This window comes from Gymnoscopelus braueri, assembly GCF_963280865.1.
Source record: "Gymnoscopelus braueri genome assembly, chromosome: 14".
In the NCBI taxonomy this organism is placed as follows: Eukaryota; Metazoa; Chordata; class Actinopteri; order Myctophiformes; family Myctophidae; genus Gymnoscopelus; species Gymnoscopelus braueri.
This window is the reverse complement of record NC_137619.1, coordinates 36,176,410-36,200,994: the sequence shown is the minus strand read 5'-3', so window position 1 is coordinate 36,200,994 and position 24,585 is coordinate 36,176,410. Positions and strand designations below refer to the sequence as shown.

The following is a 24,585-nucleotide window of genomic DNA, read 5'->3' as shown; positions in this document are numbered from 1 at the left end:
CTGGCCCGTCACCACATCTGGAGCGGTTCTCTGGAGTTTCTGCTTGCCATATAGGTCTGTCTGCGTGTCTGGGGCCGGGGGAAATGTCCGTCAGTGCAGGCAGGCGCCCCGTTAGTTTCTTGGCATTGGCTCCCCCCCATGAAACACTGGAGGCTTTGTCGAGAGGCCCCCCCGTGTCATTTAGGAGTCGTCAGTGAGAAGTGAGCGCATTGGGCTTCCAAATGTGTGTATGAGGCGGCGTGCGTGTAATAGAGGGAGAATGCCTGTGTAACAGCACGATTGTTTTTGAGTGTGAATGCCGGTGCTCGACTGGTAATAGCCGACCATGTCTGTTTATACAGTGGTTCCCCCGTTCAAGGCCGATCTTGTCTGACTGACCTGTGTGTCACCTCAAAGGACAGCCTAATGGCTTTGTCCTTGCCACTGTGACAACAATCTAAACATTCCCCACACTAAATGCTTCAAACCACCCCTGAGTCTGCACGGCAGGCCCAAATCACTCTCATATGGACCAGAAATCAGGCTCAGCCTCGCTCTCTCCTTCCTCCTGTTCAGGGCAACAAGGAGCAAGAGTATTAAGTGAATGCACACTGCCTCTGCAGGCAGAGTGGGAAGTAAAGGTTCCATTAGCCTCAAATTAGACTTGGATTATATAGCATTCATGCCCTTTTTTGTACTCTTATTGTTCAATGAGGCAAACCCTGGTTCCTGATGGGAGATCAGGAACCTACTGTGTGTAGGCTAAAATGCTACAGCAAGTCTACAGTAACTAGAAACTCTTGAAGCCTATTAGTACGGCAAAGTTTACCATTCAAGTCGGCGGACAGCCAAATAAGCGAGGTACTGTAGCATAATAAAAGGCTAACAAAAGTACATATTGGATATACCCCCATCTTCATGTGTAACTATATCTCCAACAGTGGCATTGTTTTGCCTGGACTCGCAGGTAATGCAGTTGTGATTTTAGCGTCATGTAAATTGACAAGCTGATCATGAAGAACAGACGAACAATCTCGCTAAATGGCTCAACTCTCCCGCACGCTCACTCACACATACAAGGCCTGCAGGCAGGTTGCTGGTCAAGGCATTCAGTAACGGCTCGTTTAATCTGCTGAGGAAACGACAGCATCTGATTACTCCCTCCATCAGTCTTCTGGAGACCAGACTTGTGATACAGGCTGCTCTCACTGCCACACACAACGCTGCCCTTATAGTGGACATACATACATACATACATAAACGCATGCACGCATAGAATCCGGAGGTCACGTGTTGACCATTGCCGAGGGTAACCTCGAGCAAGACTATGCACATGTCCTAGTATCAGGGCCACTGTGCTGCAACTGACTGTTACTGAAGTGGAGTCACTGGATAGCCTTTAAGAAGGTCCAATAAGGACAGCGACATCTGCTAGCTTTCTTTTATGTAAAAGCTGGGAATCTTTTTGGTTTGAGGCCCATGCATTTTCATATCTTGTAGCTATTGGCAGGCGGGCGTAGCAGAGTCATTATATGGAGGGCCAGAGCTGCCATATTTAAATAAAGGAATAAATGAAATGTATTTCCCAATGTATTCATTTCCCCGTTTATTCATTTAGCCATTTATTAATTTATTTCTGTATTTCCTCACCCATTTCTGTTTCTTCAACCATATGTTATTGAGGGGGCGTGTCTTGACTGTTCAGGTATTAAGGGCCATTCACACTGAGCACTATAACTATAACGATAACTATAACTATATTTGTATAGTTATAGTTATCAGTCTGAACGGCCCTTTATATTAGCAAACAAACCCGCACTGTGATGAGATTTCAGTGTCAGGTACTTTTCACAAAGAACCAGAAATGTTCAGTTGAAACTGTAATATTTAGGCAACTCTGCTTGTTGTGCTGCATGGTATCCTGTATTATAAAATGCTAACTGCACTTACGGTGTATAAAATATAATACAAAAAGTCAATAAATAAACTTTTATTTACATAGAAAATAGGAAGAATTCTACTTCTTTCATTTACCTATTTAACCATAAGTATGTACTCATGTACTCAAGTATGTTTTGGGTCATTAACTGTTTCACCGTAGTCATTAACCATAGTCAAAAAGGCACTGGGCAGACAGAAAGTCTTGGTCTGCTCCCATATTAATGTATTTTATTTTGTATTTTATTTTATCACACTGAAAAGTGTTGGACCTCTTTGCGCTCTCAGGACTCCTTTGTGCATTCTGTCCCAAATGCCTGTGCGGAAAGTAGGAAAGGGGCTTTTGTGTATTCTGTACCCTTGGCCTGGAATACAATGGAGAATGACTTAAAAGTAAACAAATTAATTTTGCTAAATGATTTTAAATCCAAAATGAAATAAATGGAAGCAGATTCCTTAATATGTCAATGTTTTAAATTTATCTGCTTACGAAATTGATTTCTACTGTGGAAATCTCTTTTGAAATGTGATTTATTTCAATTCTGTCCCCTTTTATGTTTTCGGCTTGTGACTGTTTTTAATTATGCTGGCCAGACGAGGAGACTTTTACTCTCAATGGTGACTGAACCTGGTTAAATAAAAGGTAAAAAAAAGAAAGAAAAGAGATTATATGCATTTAAGAATTAAATGCATATAAGGTTGTTTCACTAGCAGGATTTAGACAGATGGATTTAGCCTAATTACTTCATGCATTTACTGTACACACAAACCTGTTTTATTTAGAGTTGTTGCTACTGCCAGATCATGCCGTTATGAACATATGGTCATGACATGCATAAACAGCAGGCTGCACATCTGCTATGCTACAGTATGTCAGGTGGCATGTCACTGATGTTTGTGCATCGGTGGAAAGCAAATAAGGCCCAATGTGTTTATTGCTTATCAAGTTAAACTCTATATACTCAGTCCCAGACTCCCATAGGTCTCAATACTTGGTCCGCTCCTTTTGTCCCCATCCTCTACGCTAAATCTCCTTACCAAAAACGCTTGTAGATATGCTATTTTCGCCTAATGGTCGGCTCAGAATAGGGACGATAGGGTTCCTGTGGTTAACTCCTACCATGATGTGCATCCATCCTTTCTGGAGACAGGGAGGGGGGGATAATGCCTATAGGTCCATAAAAAAAAGGTCTGATGACTAATTAGCCAACACCTGTGTTAATGGTTGTTTGCCCTTCGGATAAGACAGATTAAGAGGCTGTTTGAAAAAAGAAAGTAAATAAAATTACCCCATTGAGCCCCGATCTGCTTATAATAGTCAATAAAACCACAGCCAAAAACACCCCCATCACATACATACATATAAATATACATACATATACACACACATACATATATATGTTACAGTATGATTGGAGAACCAGTACGATTGAAGAAAGCGCGCTCGTTTTTACCACCCACCCAGCACTAGAGGGAGCCACAAGCCAGGCTTGTGCACAAACATATATGGCCACACACACACACACACACACACACACACAGTCACACACACAGTCACACACACACACACGCACACACACGCGCACATGCTTTTTTTGGTTTATTGAAAGCAGGACTGTTTAGATACTTTTATTGTGTTCTGGCTTTTGTTTTACTTTCTCCCTGACACACACACACACACACACACACACACACACACACACACACACACAGTGATCCATGAAAAGAACTATTCTGTCCCTATCGGTTTACAAATCAAACGGCGCTGAGTCGACTAGTGGAGCGTCGGCCGGTCACCGCGGGCACTCGCGCCTGGAGGCGCGAGGGCGCGCTTCCTCGGCCTCAAGCTCCACTAAGTCGGCGCGCCGTGCGTGTGAACGCGTGTTCAGCGTTCCCCTCATAGATATTATGGTTCCCCTAGCGTAGCTTCCTGGTTGCTATGTGGGGGGGAACAACAAAAGACAGGTCTCCGTCGGCGCATCAAAGCCCCGCCTCTCCGCGCTCTCCTTCTCCTCCTCCTCGGAGGAGGAGAAGGAGAGAAGGAGAGGACGGGACGGGTTATTACGCGAGGAGGAGGAGGAGGAGGAGGCTCCTCTTCCTCGCGAGCCTCGCGTAATAACCCCCCGCCTCGCAGCGCCGTCCTCCTCCTCCTCCTCGCGAGCCTCGCTAATAAACCCTGTCTCGAAAAGCCCCGCCTCGCCCCGAAGGAGCCCCGTGCCTAAAAACGAGCGCTCTGTCTTCAATCGTACTGGTTCTCCAAACGTACTGTGACATATATATATATACACATATACATATACCGGTACATATACCGGTACATATACATATACATATACATATACATATACATATACATATACATACACACAAACACACATGGAAGAAACACTGACAGCTGATGCTAATTACTCCAATTGTTTCAGCACGAAGCCCCTGTAATTTTGGTGAAATGGAACACAGCAACAAACAAATAAGTGAGACAAGCAGTGTTAATTAGCCACATTTGGAGGTGTAGTATGGTGCAATCGTGAACTTAATCGTCCCAACAGCGTTTGCATACATTTGTATAAATGCATGCTTACACGTGAGCTGATGAACCACACAGTACGCTCGGTCCATGTGGTATGTGGCTGTGTGTGTGTGTGTGTGTGTGTGTGTGTGTGTGTGTGTGTGTGTGTGTGTGTGTGTGTGTGTGTGTGTGTGTATTTTAATAGCACTCTTGATTGGAGACAGATGGAAGTCAACACGCAGTGGTAGCGGACAGCCATGCATACTTCCAGTGAAATAGAGAGCAGTTGGACAGAGACTTAAGAAGACAGAGTGTGGATCACAGAAAGAGGAAGAAAAACAAGAAAAAGAAAAACAAAATGAATTTGCAGAGAGGAGGCCACTGAAATCAAAGCCTGAGAGGAGCGGACAGAGGGGAGGCAGGCTGTGAGACATGTGAGGGACTGTGATAGGGTGTGTGTGTGTGGGTGTGTGTGTGGGTGTGTGTGTGTGCGCGTGTGTGTACAGACTAGAGCAGAGTAATTCGGTGCGTCTGGCCGCCAGCCTTGACGAGGTGATAAAAGCTTGTTTCCTATAAACACTAACGATGTTCATTAGTGGAGGCCTGAGGGGGCCCACAGGGCCACGCGGGGGGACACTGTATGTGTGTGTGTGTTCAATTCTATTAAAGTGGCGGTTTTAAGCACCCATCCCACGTCTAATTGCTGGTGTAATTGTCCTGACCCAGCGGTTCACACTAGTCCTCCTGATGGCTGCAGAATGACCAGGCATGTTTTTTGAGTCGGTCGGTGACTCCTGGCTGCACACGCACATCGCAGACTGACCACACAGAACCCATTCAAGTATTAGAATGAGGATTTGTTTAACACTGTTCTCATCCCAAACCACTTACGACGGTTTTAACACATTCCATGCCAGAGTTTAATCTCATAATGTACTCACCAGTGCCAGCGTTTTAGTTGTTTTTTTCACATCGCCACAGACAAAGTTAAATCCTTTAAAATCGCGCGTTCAACTGTTTGTAAACACACAGACGATCCGTCTGAGTCGACCAGCGAAAACCGCATCGAAATCCGATCCGCCATCTTGTAGTTACAACGGTTTATGTTAAACAGCGATCAGCGACGAGAAAAGCTACAACCGAGAAAATTGTGTTTTAGTGTCCGCTTTAGAATGGAGGCGGATGGCAACGAAAATATCCGGAGAAGAATAATTCCGCTTCCGGTGGTGCTACAATGAAATGTGACGTAGCGAACGAGGCCTACAATGAAATGTCAACCTGTGAGTAATTTTTTTTTTTAAAGACCACTTCGCGTAGATCTACGCGACTGGCACTCTGCGCAATTACAGTAAGTAGGTTCGCGTAGATATACGCGACTGGCACTCAATGCGTTTTAAGAGCATGCTAAAAACACATTTGTTTCGTAAGCTTTGTCTCATGAGGTTTTTACCTGACTCACATGTACAGGTCAATGTTTTGCAATGTTTTGCTTTAATCCTTGTGTATTGTATTATTACTCTATTTTCGTTATTATGCCCCGTTTTCAACTTTTAATCTAGTTTGTATTGTGTTCCATTGTACAGCAATTGTACAGTCATTTACTTACTTATACTACCAATCAACAAAATATTAAACAACAAATCATGTGGATCTCGGGATCCACACGGCTCAAATGTGGATCTCTGGCTTCACGAAGTGATAATAAATTTTGTTAAAATAAGCGCTAAATAGCGCTGTATTCCCGTACTAATAATTGCTATAGTGTTTTTATTCATTAACAGGTGCCTCCTCAGCGCAGAAAATACATGTTCAGGTCAGGATACCAATTTCATCCAAACAGGAGAGACAACTCATACAGGATACAGGATAAACAAGTGAACACTATCAATACTTATCTTAACTGCTGTGCTGCCTTTGGCGACTGAATTTCCCTCGCAGGATCGATACAACGGTCTTACCTCATCTTATATAGCTTTAAATTGAAATATCACTTGGAGCACATTTAAATATTTCAAAAAGTATAAAACATTATGTGAAAGGAAATGGTGGAGGTTCTGTTGCCTACTGGGCTGGCAGTGTGCACAAGAAACATGGCACTGATCGCTCTAGTTGTGAGATTAGCTCCATAGACAGACCCACCGACCCCCTTACAGACAGCTAGACACCTACAGAACTATGCGGTAAAAATGTCTGTAAGACTCCCTGATGAAGACTTTAACTCATTAAGACCTGAGGCGATTCTTTAAAAAAAATCTAAATCTAAAACATTTTTTTCAAGATTTTTCAAAAATAGAAGATCTACAAGCTCATAGCGCGGCACTCGGTGCCGCGCTATGAGCTTGTATATCTGCTATTTTTGAATAGCCAAAGAAATCTTAAGTGACACAGATGCATTCCAGGTATTAGTGGGTTAAGACTGAAATGCGTATGCGTCAGAATTGTATTTAAAGTCGAATATGACCATGTCATTACAATAAAGGGCATTTTAGAGTGCTTTGGAGTTTTTGGCATTTCTGATGTCAAATAAATTAGAAACTGGACTCTGTGTTGCCTCTTGCTAACCAGAAGTAAAGTTAAAAATAGAATGATTCTGTGCTTCCAGCTCTAAACAGTAGACTCTTTTTCCTCTTAACTAGAGCGCTAAGCCATCTGTTTTGATGACATAGTGATGCCAGTGGAGCTGCCCAATCAGGCTGTAATCTGTACACACACACACACACACACACAAACGCGCGCACACACGCACGCACACGAGAAAGGAGTGGTGCTGTGTCGCTGTCTGTCAAGGCTAACGGGAGAAGACTGGTCTCAATAGGCCTCGTCTTCATCAGAGTCACAATCTGGACACCACATTTCTCTCCTCCCCATTCCTCTCTGGCCCCCCTCACCGTCTCAGTAAAGACGGGGCTAAATAAAACCCCTGCGATATGAAACAATACTCGCTTCCTGAATGCCTCAACCCCCCCCATGCCCTCCATCCAGCTGGAGGGCTCTTGAAAGGAGAGAAAATGTTGGGGGGTGGGGTGGCAGGGGGCTTGAGGGTGATTTATACTTAAATGCACATCAGTGTCGCACACCGAAAATAGTCGATCTACATGCATACAACTAAGGCTGTCAAATAAATAACTGAACCTCTAATAATTGTCAACTTCGGGGGGGAAATGCATGTGTTATCGATGTTTTATAATGTCAATTCAACCAAAGCAGAGCATGCTGATGGTCTTTGAGTCTCGTCTAACCTATGCTCAGCACACATCAGCCTCTCGTCTATCTAATTCTAAACTAGCCAAATCACAATCCATGTTCATAACATAACTGGAAAAACTGCAACGTGTGTTCCCCATGATTGAAGTGACGTTGAAGTGAAGTTTTTTTGCGGTCTGGTGTGAATGCACCTTAAAAAAGACGTACTCACAAAACAGCATTTTGCGGTAAAAAAAACTATTGGTGGACAAGCTATTGCAGTTCACCCGTCTTTAGACACACGGAGAACTAAACTTTCTAATCAGGTTTTTCCTGTCATCATCTCAAATTAATCAACCAAAAATGAAGTCATTTCAAACACAGCAGCATAAATTAAATATATGATGTCAGATAGGGTTGCTAATGCTTATTGACTCGAATCAATGGGACCTATGATTGTGAACTTGTGATGTGATGTGTTTCCGCTGCGTGACATGGCGTGCAACCAATTTGAACGAATAATTTTTTTTATGTGAGGTGAATGGGAACATGGCAGGGGAACGCTGGTGTACAGTTAACACCCCTGTTGCATTCGGTTCATTCAGAACGATGCCGCTGTAAATGTGGATAAATAATAATAATAACTTTATTTGTATAGCACCTTTCATACATAAAATGAAGCCCAACGTGCTTCACATTAAGATAATAAATATTGGGATGACAGAAAAAAATTGAGTAATTGGCAGCATGTTGGAAGCATTTTGAGTGGCTTCCTTTTTGGATCTGTGAAGCCGATTCGACCGATTGTGCTGGCTTCTTGGGAATGTCCAGCTAATATGCACAGGAAAACCCGTAGAGGGGAGACGTGAAAAATAAGTATTTCTTTGATACTCGACAGGAGAACAGGAGTACATTACCTCTAGTGGAGAGTCGCAGAGAAATCTCCGGAACTGTGGAGGGAGGCAGCACCACCGACGGTAAGAAAAAAAAGAGGAAAAAAAGTTAGTTACAAGGGTCAACAGCTCTTGAAATTAATGAAAACCATATATTTCTTACAGTTTAACCCTCCTATGACTGCTCTGCTTGTTCAGGTGTTAAATATCAAATAGACTCAATTCAGAGACGGCCATAAAACAGGATGACTGTATTTACACAAATGAAAACATTTAGCCTATCAAGTTGAGGCTCACAGTCCAGGGTGGAGGGACCCACCGACAGCTTAAATAAGCTGCGTTTCCATTGTCAAAATAGCCTTCTCCCTTAGCACACATCAACACAGCGGATCTCAATTACTCCGTCTTTAAATGAAACTTTCAGTCTCTCTCTCCTCCTATCTACTCTTCCATCCTCTCTTTATTGGTGCCAGGGTGAAAGCAGTGTTTACAGACGTGCCGAGCCAACCTGCAGGACTGAAGGAGAAGTGTAGCATGCTTCCATGTTTAGGTCAAAACGAGCCTGTAATGAGAAACAGCAGGGCAATGGTGGAGCGTTGACGGACGGCCATGAACTGACGCACAACGCACCACACACACACACACACACACACGCTTCTTTCTCATAGAGTTCTCAGACCCACATGCACAGTTTTAATCTGCACTTTTAGTTATGCCACGAAATGCAACAATTCAAGTCGTCATCTACTTAACTTGGGCTCCAAACTTCCTATTAGAGAGAGAAGGGGGGGGGGGGGGGCTCTAACACAAAGGAACGTAAACACAGGAGACAGGGGTTCCAGACAGAACCTCATAGACAGAAGGAGGGGGTATGAAATAACATAATAACGTTACACTGTCCATAAAACGGGAAGTATTTATGTAAGCTGCTCGGTTAAGGGTTACGAACCAATGGTTGCCGCCATTAGTGGGTTTCTCCCTTGCTCCGTCCCTTCTCTTCCCATGAATAAGACAAAGCCAGTAAACATGGATTGGCTGGCCAGCTTCCTGGCTTCACTCCCGTTTTGATTGCTGCCGGTTTGGAATTCGGCCAGTCTGTCAGAAAGTGCCCGTTCAATCGATGGATGAAAATACAGCCCAACTTACGTTAGCCTTATGCTGCTCTATAATGGTCACCTACCATACGACCAGCTATGCTCTCTTTTCTGGCCTTCTTTTAAGCCCTCTAAATCTCGGAGCTTGAGGACTGGCAAAGAGCTCACCAATCCTCTATTTCTACCATCCCCTCTGACACCATCACTATTTATAATAGGAGAAATACTGGCTTATATCAATGGCTTCGGTCCAAGCCAATTCAAGTGGTTCCACCTACATAATGACTCTGGTCACTAAAGTGGCCAAGGAGTTGCTGTAACTTCCATGGACGCACTATTTTCTACTGTTTGTGTGTGTGTGTGGATGTATGAGTGTCTAGCAGCAGAACCAATAATAGTGATGGCCGAAGGCACGGTTGACTGGGTGGGACAGTCCTGGCTTAGGTGCAAGTCAAGCCTCCTGCCAGGAATACTGACTCCTCCAAGAGAATGTATGACTCAGAGAGTGAGGGTGTATTGTATTGTATGTGTGTGACTGCCACAGTTAATGTGTGTTTTGGTGACATTAATGCACAGTGCCTCAGTACAGGGCATGCTCTGGAAGACAGGGCCAACGAGTGATACCCTGTCAACTGTCGTTTCTCAGTTTCTTGTTCTCCTGAAGCAGACACAAATTTAAATCTCTCACACACACACCCACACACAGAGTTTGGTTTGTAGTCAGAGAAACGAGTAAATCCATAAAACATGAGGATGGAGTCAATACTCAGACTGACTCTACATTATTGTATTTCGCTGTCTTGCAGAAGTCATACAGTTTCATCCTTTCTGCGATGCAAGGTTCTACAAAAATGTGCACAGCTTTAACTGAGGGGGGATGGTTGTATATTATAAGCTATAAAAATCTCACAAACCTTGTCCCCTGCCGTGCCAAATACAAGATGCCACACACACACGCACACACACAGCCTATAACCTCAACTGACAACCCATCATCATGATGGAGAGAGGAGAAGACGAGAAACATTACTAGAAAGGGGCGCCTGGCGAAGCACATATCTCCACCAGGCTGGATGGCCTACCCAGGGCTGCGTAGGTTTTCAGAGGTGTGTGCCCTATGGGCAGAAGCAAAAGCGAAATGTGGGGTTAATTGGATGTTGTGTTCATGATCTATAGTATCTTTTGTAAGAAAACAAAACATGAAAAAAAGGGGGGGAAAGGGCACCTCACAAATTTTGGAAGCCAACACAGGCAAACCGTATGGAATATCAAAAAGGTGTTTGACGCTCATTGTCAAATGGTTGTCATATAACTAATTTGGGAGTAAAAAAAATATATATAAAAAAAATATGAAAAATATGTTCCTGCAACAAACAAAGTGAAATCGCATTTGGCTCTGCTTTGTTTAGAGACCCTCGACACGTGATTCAAATTTGGGGACGGTTAATTACTTTTTGGCATTTTTTTGTAACATTATGTAGGAGTAGCAAAAGATATGTTTTGAATAAAATTCAAATAGTGGAAACTTTGATTGTAAGACGTATGGTTCAAGAGTTATGGGCCTAAACATAAAGCAGGTTGGTATATTGCCACAATGAAGCTGAATAGAATAATTTGCTCAAGTGCTCAAGTGTCTTCCTTGGTCTGGCCGATCGGTTCAGCGGTCTGCGAGATCAACTCCGAAGTCCGGACTCACATACACAAACGGGCAAAAACATAATCTCCGCCCCCAGCCTGGCAGAGATAATCAATCAAACGGGGGTAAAATGAAAAATGTTGGTCCCCAATGCCTGTGTGTTGTGTGTGTCTCTCTCTCTCTCTCTCTCTCTCTGTTGCGGATGCTATTACACTTTATTGTCCAATCTCCTACTGAAGACCTTTAGGCTATGAATTTATACCAAGTACACTTGAAAAACCTAAACATGCTGAGTAATGACTTCTGCAGAGGTACCTTACTCGGCATCAATCCTGTATAGTTCCTCAACGGGCCGGAAAATTAAGGCCAAGCCCTAACTGGGCCCTAACTGGGCCGACCCGAAAAGGGCCCGGCCGGAACAATTACCAAAATCTTAGGCCTGAAAACTGAAAAAAAAAGCCTACTTTTTTTTCATGGAAACCGAGGCTCGGCCCGGCCCGACTAATTAGCATACATTTTGGGCCCGGCCCGAAAACGTCCGGTCGGGTTCGGGCAGAATTTGAGAAGTCTAATCCTGTATTCATATTGCATTATTTTCTAGGTAATTCCTGCAACAATGTAGCAGCTGTGAAGCAAGCTTGTAAAAAGTGGTGTGATTACATCAGTTTAGTCAACGCTCAACTGTGATCTTTTTTTCACACTAACAAAGAGCTTAACAAGTACCACCCTACCTGTGACACATCTGACCTCAACACTAAGGGAGTTATTTTCCACTCTTAAATTTGTAGTGGCAACTGCTGTGCCAGTAAATAAATGACCAAACACCAACAGTAAATCCTCTTAAAGCCAGTTATAGCTGTGGGGCACAAACAAAATACTCCATTACAACTGTCAAATAATTAAGCAGTTTATGAAGCAGTGGACAACAGCAATGGTTATTAGATGACATCATTTACAGAGGACAAGCTCAAACACTGGCTGCAGTGTCTGGCAACTGGGAATCTCACTAAACTGACCATTTTGCCCAGAGTATTTGAAGTAAGAGCAAAATGGCCGCTATTTGAACATGTCCCGTTACTGCATGATTCAGGTGTGTACATGCTTATATGCATGTGCATGTGCATAGGTATGAATGTATGATAGTAGCAGGCAGTGTCTAGACACATCTTAGTAGGTCCCGACTCGTCTTATGCTTTCTGCTTCCTCTTCCGTTGCCAGGTGCTCATCAGGGGGGCCTCTGGGTAATTGTACCCACAGGGCCTGAGCGGTGCAGCACGGCAGTTTTCCACTGCTGTGTCCACAGTCCACACTCCTTGGCCAGACCATGGCAGCTCCCCTGGAGCCTGGCAGGGCTGCCCCCTACCACCACCACAGCTCTGGCCACTGATGAAGAGCGCCGCCCTGTCCAGCAGACATACCAATACACTAACACGCCAACAAACAAACATCCAGACTCTCTAGTGGCGGTATGTAACGCTTAGGCACGGTCAGCGAGCCGTGGAGGCAGCAAAACGGACAAACATTGTGTTGCACGGTGCCTCTCCCCAACGCACATTTACACACAAACAGGCCTGGACATGGAGCCGTGTACAGACACCCTTCTGGAGCTTCATCCTTAACACATGGAGCCCATCACTTCCTCTCCCAACTCTCCCTTTCCTATAATAAACACTCATCTGTGTACTATTAGGAAAGCAAGCAGTACTCTCGGACACACGTGCACAGACACACAAAGCTCACTCTGTAAAGCACACATACACACAAACACTCATATGCGTGAAGAAGTCTCATGTGGCTACTAAGTGCTGGCCTCTATACCGCCCTCTGTTTAGTCAGTCACACATTACATGTATTTGCATTGACGCTAATATTCCACTAAAAATAATTATAGCTCCATCTGAATAAGAATGCCTCATGTAAACACCTTGACCGTAAGAGACTGGTCTGATCCTGTCTATTCAGAATCGGGTGAAGAGGGGTGGTTTAAACCTTTTGATAATCCGTTCAACAGGAAGATATTATTTGTCTAATAAGCATATAAACACTTACTCTGATTGTTTCTCTCAGGGTGTAATTATTGTATTATTTCTGAGCATGTTTGCCCCACATGGGTGTAGCGGTGAGAAGAAAATAAAAATAGAATTATATATCATAGGCCTTAGCGTGATCAATAGCTACCAGCACCTCACTCATATTATCAGAGAACCGGGGTTACACGCATAACCTTAAATTCCATTTAAAATATTCGTCAATAGAGCACCGAAGTCTGACGTAATTTACACATCCTAGGTTTGTCTACCTGGTTCGCGGTTTTCTACCCCCATTCTGAATCCCCATAGACATATTTAATAGCGCGTCAAATAAGAACTGTGTTAAAAAATGAACAAATGACCCTGGCGGTTTTACTCTTATGGATATGAAGCATCAACTGACGGTGAGAAAACGCTAATGTTACTTCTGCCGAATTAGTTGAATTTTCACCAGAAACAGACTATCAAATATAAGTGATAAGATGACCCAATGTTATTCTCCATAGCGAAATTACTTTACGAACCTGGGGATGAACGAGTGACGTCAGGACTTCTGTACTCTATACTGTATGTAATGAAATAAAAAAATATATATAGTTAAGCTACAAATAAAGTCTTGTTTGGTGACAACTGACACATTCTCCCAAGAATCAAACTCTTTGTTTAAGAGATTAGAAGAGTGTAAGAGATTAGAATGAACCACCAATGAGCACAGTATAGCTCCCAGTGACCGAGGGATTAGCCACACGTTACACGTTGCAGGTATTGGCCGAGTCTGAGAGAGGAATTGCTTTCCGAGAAAAAGCGAGAAGAGCTTTTTCCATGACAAGATATCGGTGCCTTATGCAGTGTAATAAGGGGCCGGGTAGGCTCATCCCGATTCCCGACACAGACGTCATCATGACTGCCAGCCAATACTGACTGGATTAGTGATACATACAAGTGCTTCTGAGGAGAACGCAGGGGGGCATTCCCCATAGTGAGATGCTCAAAACAAGTTGAAAGAGAAAAGCCTTCCATTAGTCATTCTTCACCACACCTTCAGTTTAGTATGAGCTCTTCTCATCACTTATTTGAGAGGCATAAAGGAAAGTGGTTGGATCATAGCAATAGTGTTGCTGGTAAAAAGTCATCAGCGGGAGAAAATAAACAAAGTGCTTTGACCTCTGACCTAAGAGGAAATGGAGGGGGTTCTGTGGGAACTGTTCAGTAACCCGCTAATAGAAAGTTATACAACTTTATTGAACCTCCGGGTATTTTAGCGTGATCTGCTTTCGAAAACCATTTGACAAATAACGCGTGTAATCAAGGCTGACATGTCAATTCTTTCCATTCATGTTCTTCCATTTGTATTGATGATTTTCAGTCCTTTTCTTCCCCTTTTCCACTGCTCTGACAGAGTACCAAGATTTTGTCACATGTCTTGGTTAGGGCCCCGGCCATCAGGAAGCGTAAATACAGATTTAAAGGGATTTGTTTGCCCGAAAATGAATGCCACATGTGCAGGAACTCAGTCACGGCTCAGCACAACAGTTAAGACCAATAAGTGTGAGTGAAAGAATGTGTGTGTGTGCGTATGTGTGTGTGTGTGTGTGTGTGTGCGCGCGAGTTTTGCACATGTAGGGTATGTGTGTCTAAATAATTGCGTGTATATGTGCTTGAGCTCAGTCGAGTTGAGGAAAACATGATTGGATGTGTAAGGAACAAGGTCTGGCTCGCTTCCAGTCAATGGCATGACAGGAAATGCATACAGCCTTAAACAAATAAAGCTATTCCACTATAGGACAACATTCCGTCTTGTGAACAGCATAATCGTGACAGGATAATTTGACAAAGGACAAAGTATGTGAACACACACACACACACACACACACACACACACACACGCACACGCCTTTACACACAGTGGCATACAGTACACCATTTACACACACACACACACACAGTGCTGGTCCAGAACTGACGAACAGCGTGCCAGATCGTGTCCCTAGGTAATACCGTAATGGATTAATAAATACCTCCACAAACACTAAATGACCAAACTTCCTAGGTAGCAGCAGGCATGGCAAGAAACCAAAACCTCAACGGCCCATCACTGCTTTAACAATACATTTTCCATCCCTTCAGTAAAACAGTAAGAGGGGGGGGGGGGGCTTCTGGGAAGAGAATGGACAAATGGCATGACAAAAAGATAAAACTTACTGGGGCCTTCAGAAGTGGGTCTCATAGTGGTGAGTCAAACTGAAGGAAAAGCACAGTATAATAAATCGAGCTTTGTTTAACGGGAACAATTAGGGCAGGGCCTGATTTAAGTGCATTGCATTGGGACGAGGCCCAAGATCTGAACTATGTGAACGTGGTCTACTCACGTCAATAGCAGTGCAATGTCTCTACGGGCGGTATTAATGCCATCCAATAGTAGAGGGGTGTTGATAATAGTCACTACCAGGGGGATGGAAGTCTCGTGTGGTGGCTCGTGTGTGTCTGTCAGAGCAGGCTTTAAGACCCTACCCCCCAGGGGAAGCTTGAGTTACCAACACCCCCCCCCCCCCCTTAGACACTTAACCCAATCTCCCTCCCCTTTCCCCTCCGCTGCAGTGGAACAACCACAACTATTGTCTGCCTCCCGTCTCTCTCTATGCTTGCACAGGAAAAGAACACGACTGAAATAAATAATACATCTCATATTGACGTGAAATCTACAATATTATGATTTTAATCAATCCCTGTCAAAATAAACATAAAGAGACCGCCTGTGGTATGCGGAGTCCGGTCCAGTTTCTCTAAATGGTAGAGGTGCTGGGGGGACTGCATGGAACCCAGCCCGAGGACAATGTTGGACAACCTTAATTCACCCTGCAATCTTACGACGCATGATATCAACACCATGAGAGTGATCCAAGCTGGAAAATCCACAGACAACAAAAAAGAACCTTTTCTTCTCCAGTCATCCTGACAGCCGAACAGACGTCACTCAGAGCATCTAGCGGCAGATGGATGTCTGATCGACACCTTTTCAGGTTTTTAAATCCCATACCACCTCCTGCCCACTGTCCCTGGAGGGCTCTCCTATCCCAACGTACTAGTCATAAACGAAGGCTGAGGCTGCGCGCGAGCACGCATGCACGCACTCACGCACGCACCTCCCCTATTAATAGAGGTGGTGTTATGGCACCAGGAAAGAATCTGACACAGACTACCCAATCTGACAACCTTTATTATTTATTAATTCCCTCATTTTTACAAGCTGGAGAATTCAGTAATGTGCTGACTGCTGAGGCCTGTTGGCAGCCAGGAGGACGAGGCAGGGGGATAGGGGGGGGGGGTTGTTTTTCCAACCCTGAGGGACAAAAGGCCCTCTCAGGTTAGTGAGAATGTCCAGCAGTTCTGCATCCTGACTAGACCGCCTCCTTTTTCTCCTGCATCGTCTCCTTCTTCCATTCACGCTAAAGCCAAAGCCTCCATCTCCTCCCAGCTCCCCTGACCGCCGGTTATGGCGGGCTGCATTTATATGGATTCTCAGACACCCAACACATCCTCCATTTTACAGCAAACATCATTTAACTGTGGCCTGGGTTTTATGGTCAGGCAGTTAAAAACATACCCAAAAAACTTTTAATGCAAGGCAACTTTCTGACTTGAAAAGCCACGGCCTGATTTATCTGTTCACCTTCTTTCACTGGCTCCATGCTCCTCGTTCACCTCATCAGCTACCGAAAAAGCCACCATCAGTGAACACACTGACACACACACACAATCCCATTCAGCGGCACCAACAGCTGGGATACGGGGGTAGAGTTTCATATTCATAAAGATATTCGCTCAGTGGATATTTTGTTTAGCCGAGTTCTCCCACCACTGAGAACACGGCTACTACACAGCAAAATCCTCAGTGTTCATTTATCCATTTCTATTTGGTTACATTGTGGACCCATAAGGGACCATTTGAGGACAGTTTATGTCAGGTGTTGGAAGGAATTAGCTAACCGTTGATGTATCCCGTTATCTATTATTGGATTCATGCCCACAACGTCCTCCATCCTGTACATTAGACCATAAGCGCTGTTCCCTCGTCTACCTCGTCTTGTTGCCGTCACTCGGCATGGCTCCAAAATGTCGCGGGTCCGTCGTCGTCGTCCCACACCGTCATTTGTAACTCCAATTTTATTCCCACCCAACGGTGTGGTGTGCATGATGTGACCCTCCGGTGAACTGGACCACTAGGGCGGTGACATCATCAGCGCGTTGTGAACGAGATTTAATTCACACATGACGACGTGTCCCCGAACGTGATGAAGGGAGTTTTTTTTTAAAGGCATGCGGGTGATCATTGACATAGCACGGCTGCAGCAATTATGAATCTGAACGGGTTGTGGGAACACGTCATGCAAAGTCTGTGTTCTCTCGTGATACAGTGAAATAAAAAAGTGGGGGGGGGGGGGGGGAATACTTTAATCCATTAGGACCGGGAACGCCATCTGTGTTTTGATTTCTTTGGGCTATTCAAAAATAGTAGATATACAACCTCTTAGAGCTTGTAGATCTGCTATTTTTGAAAAATCTTCAAAATTTGTGCAAATCTTTGAATATATATATATTTTTAAAGCGAACATTTGTAACTCAAATGTTTGCTTCTGGGGGGGGTCCCTGGAACAAAATAGTTTACAAATGTTCGCTTTAAAATATATATATATATTCAAAGATTTGCACAAACTTTCACGATAAAAAAGAAAAATAGCAGATCTACTAGTCGCCATTTTTTAAAAGCCAAAGAAATCTTAAAATGACACAGATGCGTTCCCGGTCTCAATGGATTAATGAATCACATATGCCAGTGGTACAGTAGTGATAGTACTTATAACGATAAAAACGCTCCGTGCGGTGACATCTGCAGCAGCCCCACAGTAGGTGTGATGTAGTAACTGTACAGTACCTCACTCTCATTACACTCGGAGGGAGCGTCGCCATGTATGGCCATCTGGTAGCGGGCGTACAGCGCCACAGACTGCTCATAGGACTCCATGAACTTGGGGTCCTCAAAGTTGACCGGCACTAGCCTCACCTTTAGGGAATGGGAATGGGAGGGAGGAAGGAAGGAGGGAGGGAGCGAGGGAGGGAGGTTGGGGATGAGCAGTGGATGAGCAGACAGTGGACAAAAAGGACAGTGATATATGGATATATAACATCACAAAAATTAGGTGTGATGTAGTATAAAGAATAGGAAAGGTAGCACGAGGTAGGATGGGAGGTTTGTTCAATAGGGGGGGAATATATGGTGGGGTGAGGGTATAAAGGGTTAAAGAAAGAGTTTTAGACAATGTCATACAAGTACTTTGACATCTATCAGTATTCTACTGATGCACTCAGTCAGTCTCTCGGTCCAGCAGGCTGGTGTTTTATACAGCAGTTTGTACTGTTTTATACAGTTTGAACCTCTTGATTCAATGACTTAATAAGATAGTGGCAATGTGGGAGATACCTAAAAGGGAGATATTGGAATTCTAGGAGACCGAGTACAGCAATGTGCTTGCCAAGTGATGGAATGTCCAGGATCCTTGAAGATGAGGCTAGTGCAACGCCCGGCCTCTACCTTATATCACAGTTCAAGGGCCCCTCCGAGGAAGGACAAAGGGACTAACAAATTGAACACATTGTGAGGGTGCGTAAAGGTGATGAGGAAAAAAAAAGAACATGGACTTGGAGTAACATGCAACGAAGTCACGACACGGGTACAAATACAGAATGTTCAATACACGTGAACAATAAAAAGGCTCCGGAGCAAGACAACTGGAGTTCTAAATGCAAGTTTATCCAAAGAGATTTAGTGTGACAGGCAGTGGGATGGTGGGGGTCACAGAGGGAGTGAATTTGTGCCAGCAGGAGGGTAGCACGACTAGCTAGCCCCCCCCCCCCCACCCCACCCCGCCGCCTTCCCCCCCCCCCCACCCCACCCCGCCGCCTCAAAAAAGAAAAAGACCTCAACGGCTCAAGACTAATGACCCTGCCTGCCAACTGGGGCCAACACAGACACCTGTAGAAACACTGCTTTCACCCACAGCGTATGGGAACAGTTTCAACCCCAATTTCCTTTCTTTTTAATGCCGTCTTTCTCCCTTTTCTCTCTCTCTCTCTTACAGACACGCAAACACTTTTTTGAATCACATTTTCATTCAGTTTCTTTTGGTAATGCAGACATTCTGGTGTTCTCTTCCCTCTCTTGAACAGTCTTTCCATTTTCAAAGACAATTAATTCACATTTATTCATCCTACCCAAAGTATATTCAGCTTTTTCCCCCTTATGATTTCATGTTTCAAAAATTGCCAAAAATGAATATGACATTTTTAACTCAAAAGAATACAGGTAAAAATAACTGAAATACATATTTTGTTTAAAAATCGCATTCAAATGTACAGTAAATTAATGCATTCTATCTAAAAAAAGAAATTGCTGAAAAATAAAGAAATGAAGACCCGTGGTATGTTCACCTAGTACCCAAACATTATCCAATCTCTCTCTCCCTGCCTGGGTACCCCTAGAGCAGGTTGACCTCTGCCCCCCCCTCATCACCACCCTCTGACCTGGCTCTCGGAGGGCTTGTTTGGAGGGTCCTTGTGAATGACCATCTGGTAGAGTTTGTACACCTGGTAGGAGGCGTCGAAAGAGTCTTTGAACTGTGGGCTAGGGGGGTTGGAGCGCACTAGCCTCACCTTCAAAACAGAGGACAGGCAAACAAGGGGTTAAGAAGACCAAAAACGAGAGTGGAATGAGCAGTGTGAGATATTAAGTGGTGCATACAGATCCTGCAATGAGGGGCACATTATCACAAATCACAGGGAGGACGACATGAAAACTGAGAAAGAGTAATGGGTCTGTGTGGAGACAGACGAAAGCACACCCTCCTTGCCGTGTGGCTGCCAAATAATACTGTGAACTTGTCTGACTGCTGCACCCATCCAACTTTTAAACTGTGACACCATCAAAATGGAAAAGCTTTCAGCTTTAACGCTTAGGTCTCTCTTTAGATAGCTTAAGCCCGACGTATACTTGGTCGTAGGCCTGCGTCGTGCGGTGGAAATGGCCAATCTACAAGCTCACAACCCATCACATTGCAATGCATCGTGAGCCTGTAGATTGGCTTTTTCTGCAGAGCAACACTGCCGTACGTCAGTCTAGGCCTAAGCTAATTTTGAACATTTTCACCTTTAATGAAAACGCCTAAAATAGCGATGTCAGGATTTATATCATTAAACACTGCACTCATAGCATGCAGCATATAAGATATCCATATTTTAAAATACATGGGCCTTTCTTTCACCAGCAGCAGTTTTATCACGGCTGTGTCTTGATGGAGGGTGTGTTCTGTCCATCTCCATCCATAGTGACAAGAAGAGTGACAGACAGGCAATTTTGGGATGTGAATTTGGGATGGAACCCATTAGTGACCCTATTTCCAGTGCTTCACCATGTCGGAAGAATAAAGATTGGTTTCTGCTCATTATGAATGACAGCATATCTGAGTGGTCTAGGTTTATTCATCGTACTTCTTGTAAGTAGCAGTAGAGAGCAAACATTTAGCAGACCATTTCATCAAAACTCTTTTCTTTTCTCCATTTTTAGGATGCGTGGTGTGCATGCCACGTATACAGGGCATTGTTGGGATGCAGGGATAATGCCCAGATGCAGGAGCATTTATTATGCTCTGAATGGTGTCTGACACTTTTGTGCGTTTCTTTTTTAGTTGGCAGCACCTGTCTGCCATGCATTTCTATGGTAAAGATGTTTTTGCCGCAGTGCCCTGGGCGCTTCAAGCTGGTAACAGTTCAACTTTTGGAGAGGAGCTCAGCTTTTTTGATCCTCATGGCTGTGTGCGACACCCCGGTTATTAACGACCCGACGTGGAATCGTTACCGCAACCATGAGAAGTCCATGATTACATTGTTTCAGCTAATAACATACATCAGGACATTAGAGCACAGCAATGGCTGATCGGTTGAACGTTGCGGGTGTTAAAAAGAGCAACGCAGCGACAGATATCGCTTTGTATCTTTTGTAGCTGCCAGTGTGAACACAGCATTACACAGGCCACTGTTGGGATGCGGGGACAATGCCCAGATGCAGAGCATTTCCTAATGCTCTGAATGGTGTGCGTGCCACTTGTACAGGCCACTGCTGGGACGCAGGGATGATGCCCAGATGCAGAGCGTTTTTTAATGCAGTGGTATAAATCAAGCTTTAAAAAGGGGGAGGATCAGAAGCGGTCTATAACAGGAAGCCAGAGCGATGTGGAAAGAATAACTTGCAGAGTGTTGGTAGTGTCACACAGATATGAGCAAGAGTTCATCTTTCACATCCTCCCACTCAGTTTTAATTAACCATCTCTGGGTTTGGAAGCTTTTGTTGGCCCAAGGAGCCAGCGCCATAAGACTGCTCTGGAAGGACAAGGTTGGGGGAATTGAACCAGGGGGTTTGTTTGAATTGGACCTGGGTTAGACTCTCATATGACTGCTTGGCATCCATGTCCGTTAGTCAAACAAAGATGCTGGGGCCCTTACGTAAAAGATAATACTTAAGTAAGGCCTTTTTTTAATTTAGTTCTAAAACTCAAGAGATATCCTTTGATAGGCTGAAATTATTTTTGTTCGGCCAACGTCGCAGTAGAGCCATGATAGCTTGGCTAAATCGGGAACAACTCTCATAACGGTCTTGTGATACTACACCCACAGGCTAATACAGCACTGCCTCAAGATTGTTGAAATAACGCCACATAATACAGGCGGCTTTGCTTGAGCTTTAATTAAAATGAGAGATACTGGCCTGCTAAAGCTACATATGAGAATCTTGCTGCAACTGAACCCAAAACTCGAGACCTCACATCCTGCTTTCTCTGTAATAGGCACAATAAATATCAAACTATAGAACGTTTAGGTCTAAATAAATAAGACTGATGGCTATACATCAGCTATGATGTAAAAGGAGAGCCGACATACAATGAAACATGTATGAAGTTATAATGTGAAGAAAGAGGGCAGTGTGGAGGAACTGGATTCCAGGGAAATTGATGGTGTTCAGTTCCACACTTCCCTGAGGTTCCTGAAGGCCATGTCCTAAATCACATGGCCACAGTGACCCCTAGTGGTTGCTAACATGAACTACATCTCCCTTCAGGGTCAGGACAGGGATTACGGTACATCCTGCCACTGTCACTGTGACCAAATTACTTTAATATGTCCCATCAAAGACAGAGGTGCCAGCAGAAAGAGCAATGGTGACAAGAGAAGGCCTTCATAGGATTTCCATAGAACACAGGTCACTTTATCAGCAGTAGTGGGGCCCAGCCTTGACCACAGGAAAGGAGGCCCCTCATAACCGCTTTCCCTTTATCTCTTTTTCCCTCCTGTCTCTATTTTCATTGAGGCCATGTTTATACTGCAGACGGCTCTCCCTCATTAATGTGCTGAGCACATTAGTCATGCAGCTTGACATGTTAAACACTTGAGTTTATGATTGAGTCTAGCTGGAGTTATTTTAATTGCTCTGCTGTAAACATAATTTTAAAAGAAGACGTTTTGTTTAGTTTTTTCAACCTGGTTCCTATTTTCCTAGTTGTCGCAAACATGCTGATTCAGTTATGATAAAAAATGCCATGCTCCTTTCCTCAAACCAGATTAAATTTATATTTAAAACATGCCTCATGCAGCATTTCTACATTGTATTTCTACATTTCATTGAGCTTAATGTGAGCAATAATTAATTCCACAAAATGTTCCCACTAAGATACGTCCTCACTTACTCTGCTGGCTGCTGCCGAATGCATTCAGCCACACAGAAGTGTAGGCTACCTGAAGTCTTATGAGGAGAATAGAGGAGGGCGAGTGCATTACATGATTCTAAAGAATAACGTTGAGTTCACATTTGCAATAATTGCAAATGCTCAAATCTCATGAACAAGATTAAAAACTAGATAAAATACTATATGCAGGGCTACTTAAAGCGTTAATGTTATTGTGGTGACATGTTTCATTTGCATTATAAAGTTCATCTGGTATGGTCTGTCTGTATTTGGACAGACCATACAGCACTTTGGAAATTAATGAAGTGATGCAATTTGTGTGACCAGTAATCAGTGTTTTAGAATGGGACATAGGGTTCAGGTTGAAAAAAACACTTGTAAAGAGTAGTCACTAGTCAGTAAGATTTGTTAGAGCTTATTCAGTATCGATACTGAAGCCAGAGACTCAACGTTTGAAGTAGTTAATTTAGATGTAGCCTCTATTCGATGCGACTCAGCCATTTGTTGTTCAATAAGCATCTAACTGGGTCAAACAGGCATCTTTCAATTACCCTGACTTGCGAATTGACCTTCAATTACTAAAAGGATAACCTTGCGTATAGACCCACTTAGGGGAAATTGAAAGGTAATCACGGGCAAATAAGCTAATTCAATTGAAATGAAATTAGCTGATAGAGTCTATGCTGGCTAGTCTCAGGGGAGTAAGGACGAGAGACAGACACTGTCTGGCTCATCACAACATCTGGCTCACGTCTCGGCCCGACCGAGAATGACGTCACTGTACCAACCTCAGCTCAGCATCTTTGCCAGGGACCTTTCTCAATCGTAACCCCTCCCCGCAGCCAAAAGTTCATTTCCATGTCCTCCAGAGCAGGCAGAGTTGGGGGCTGTGGTTTTGAATGTGATCAGTAGGGTAACTTGACCCAGTGTGTGTGGTGTGCTTGTCATTTTGTTGAGTTCATGTTGGGAAGAGGTGGTTTTTCCACTTCGCTCTTGCCTGCCATCCTCTCCCCACACACATAAACACATGGTGAAGTCACTGGGACTAGGGAACGGGGGGCTTTGTGAAATCTGCCCTCAGTGGTGCATGATTACAAACATTATGAAGACAGAAAGGATCACCCAGAACTAGTTCAAGGATAGCTGGATTTTTTGCAAACTGGCTAATGTTTATTCCGGTCCAGCCCTGCTACAGTACATTCAGACAGACCAGACGTTCATTTTGTTTGCTAACCTCAAGGCGATGAAGAGGGCTATCGGGCAGCGCTTCGGTGATGAAATCCTCCAGGATTTTGGCCTGGCTGGGTGTCGCTGGGTCAGGGGTGATGGGGGCAGGGACCCCCTGCCTCGTCTGCTGCTTTTGAAGACGACGCTCCATCCTCAACTCCTTGGCCTTCCGACAAGGCGGCAGGCTCGGATCTGCTCCAATTCCTGCAGACACCAAAGATAAAAGAGACGGAAATAAGAAGGGAAGAGCTGAGACAAAATGCAATAAGAAGGATATATTAACAGAGACTGCTAGAGGGGGAGGA

General features: G+C 44.1%; 1 protein-coding gene across 2 annotated transcripts in view; it reads right to left on the bottom strand.

Annotated features, from left to right (window-relative positions):
* ate1 (arginyltransferase 1) overlaps positions 1 to 24,585 on the bottom strand; it is an 86,193-nt gene that overhangs the window by 48,319 nt on the left and 13,289 nt on the right. Inside the window, exons 6-8 of one of the 2 annotated variants that reach the window (XM_080449850.1) lie at positions 24,288 to 24,484; positions 19,842 to 19,970; positions 8,527 to 8,559 (exon numbers count right to left, since the gene is read on the bottom strand). In XM_080449850.1, coding sequence (XP_080305976.1) covers positions 8,527 to 8,559; positions 19,842 to 19,970; positions 24,288 to 24,484 — 359 coding nt within the window. Of the gene's footprint in view, positions 1 to 8,526; positions 8,560 to 18,195; positions 18,325 to 19,841; positions 19,971 to 24,287; positions 24,485 to 24,585 lie in introns of both variants that reach the window. The other variant, XM_080449851.1, reaches the window with a different exon arrangement.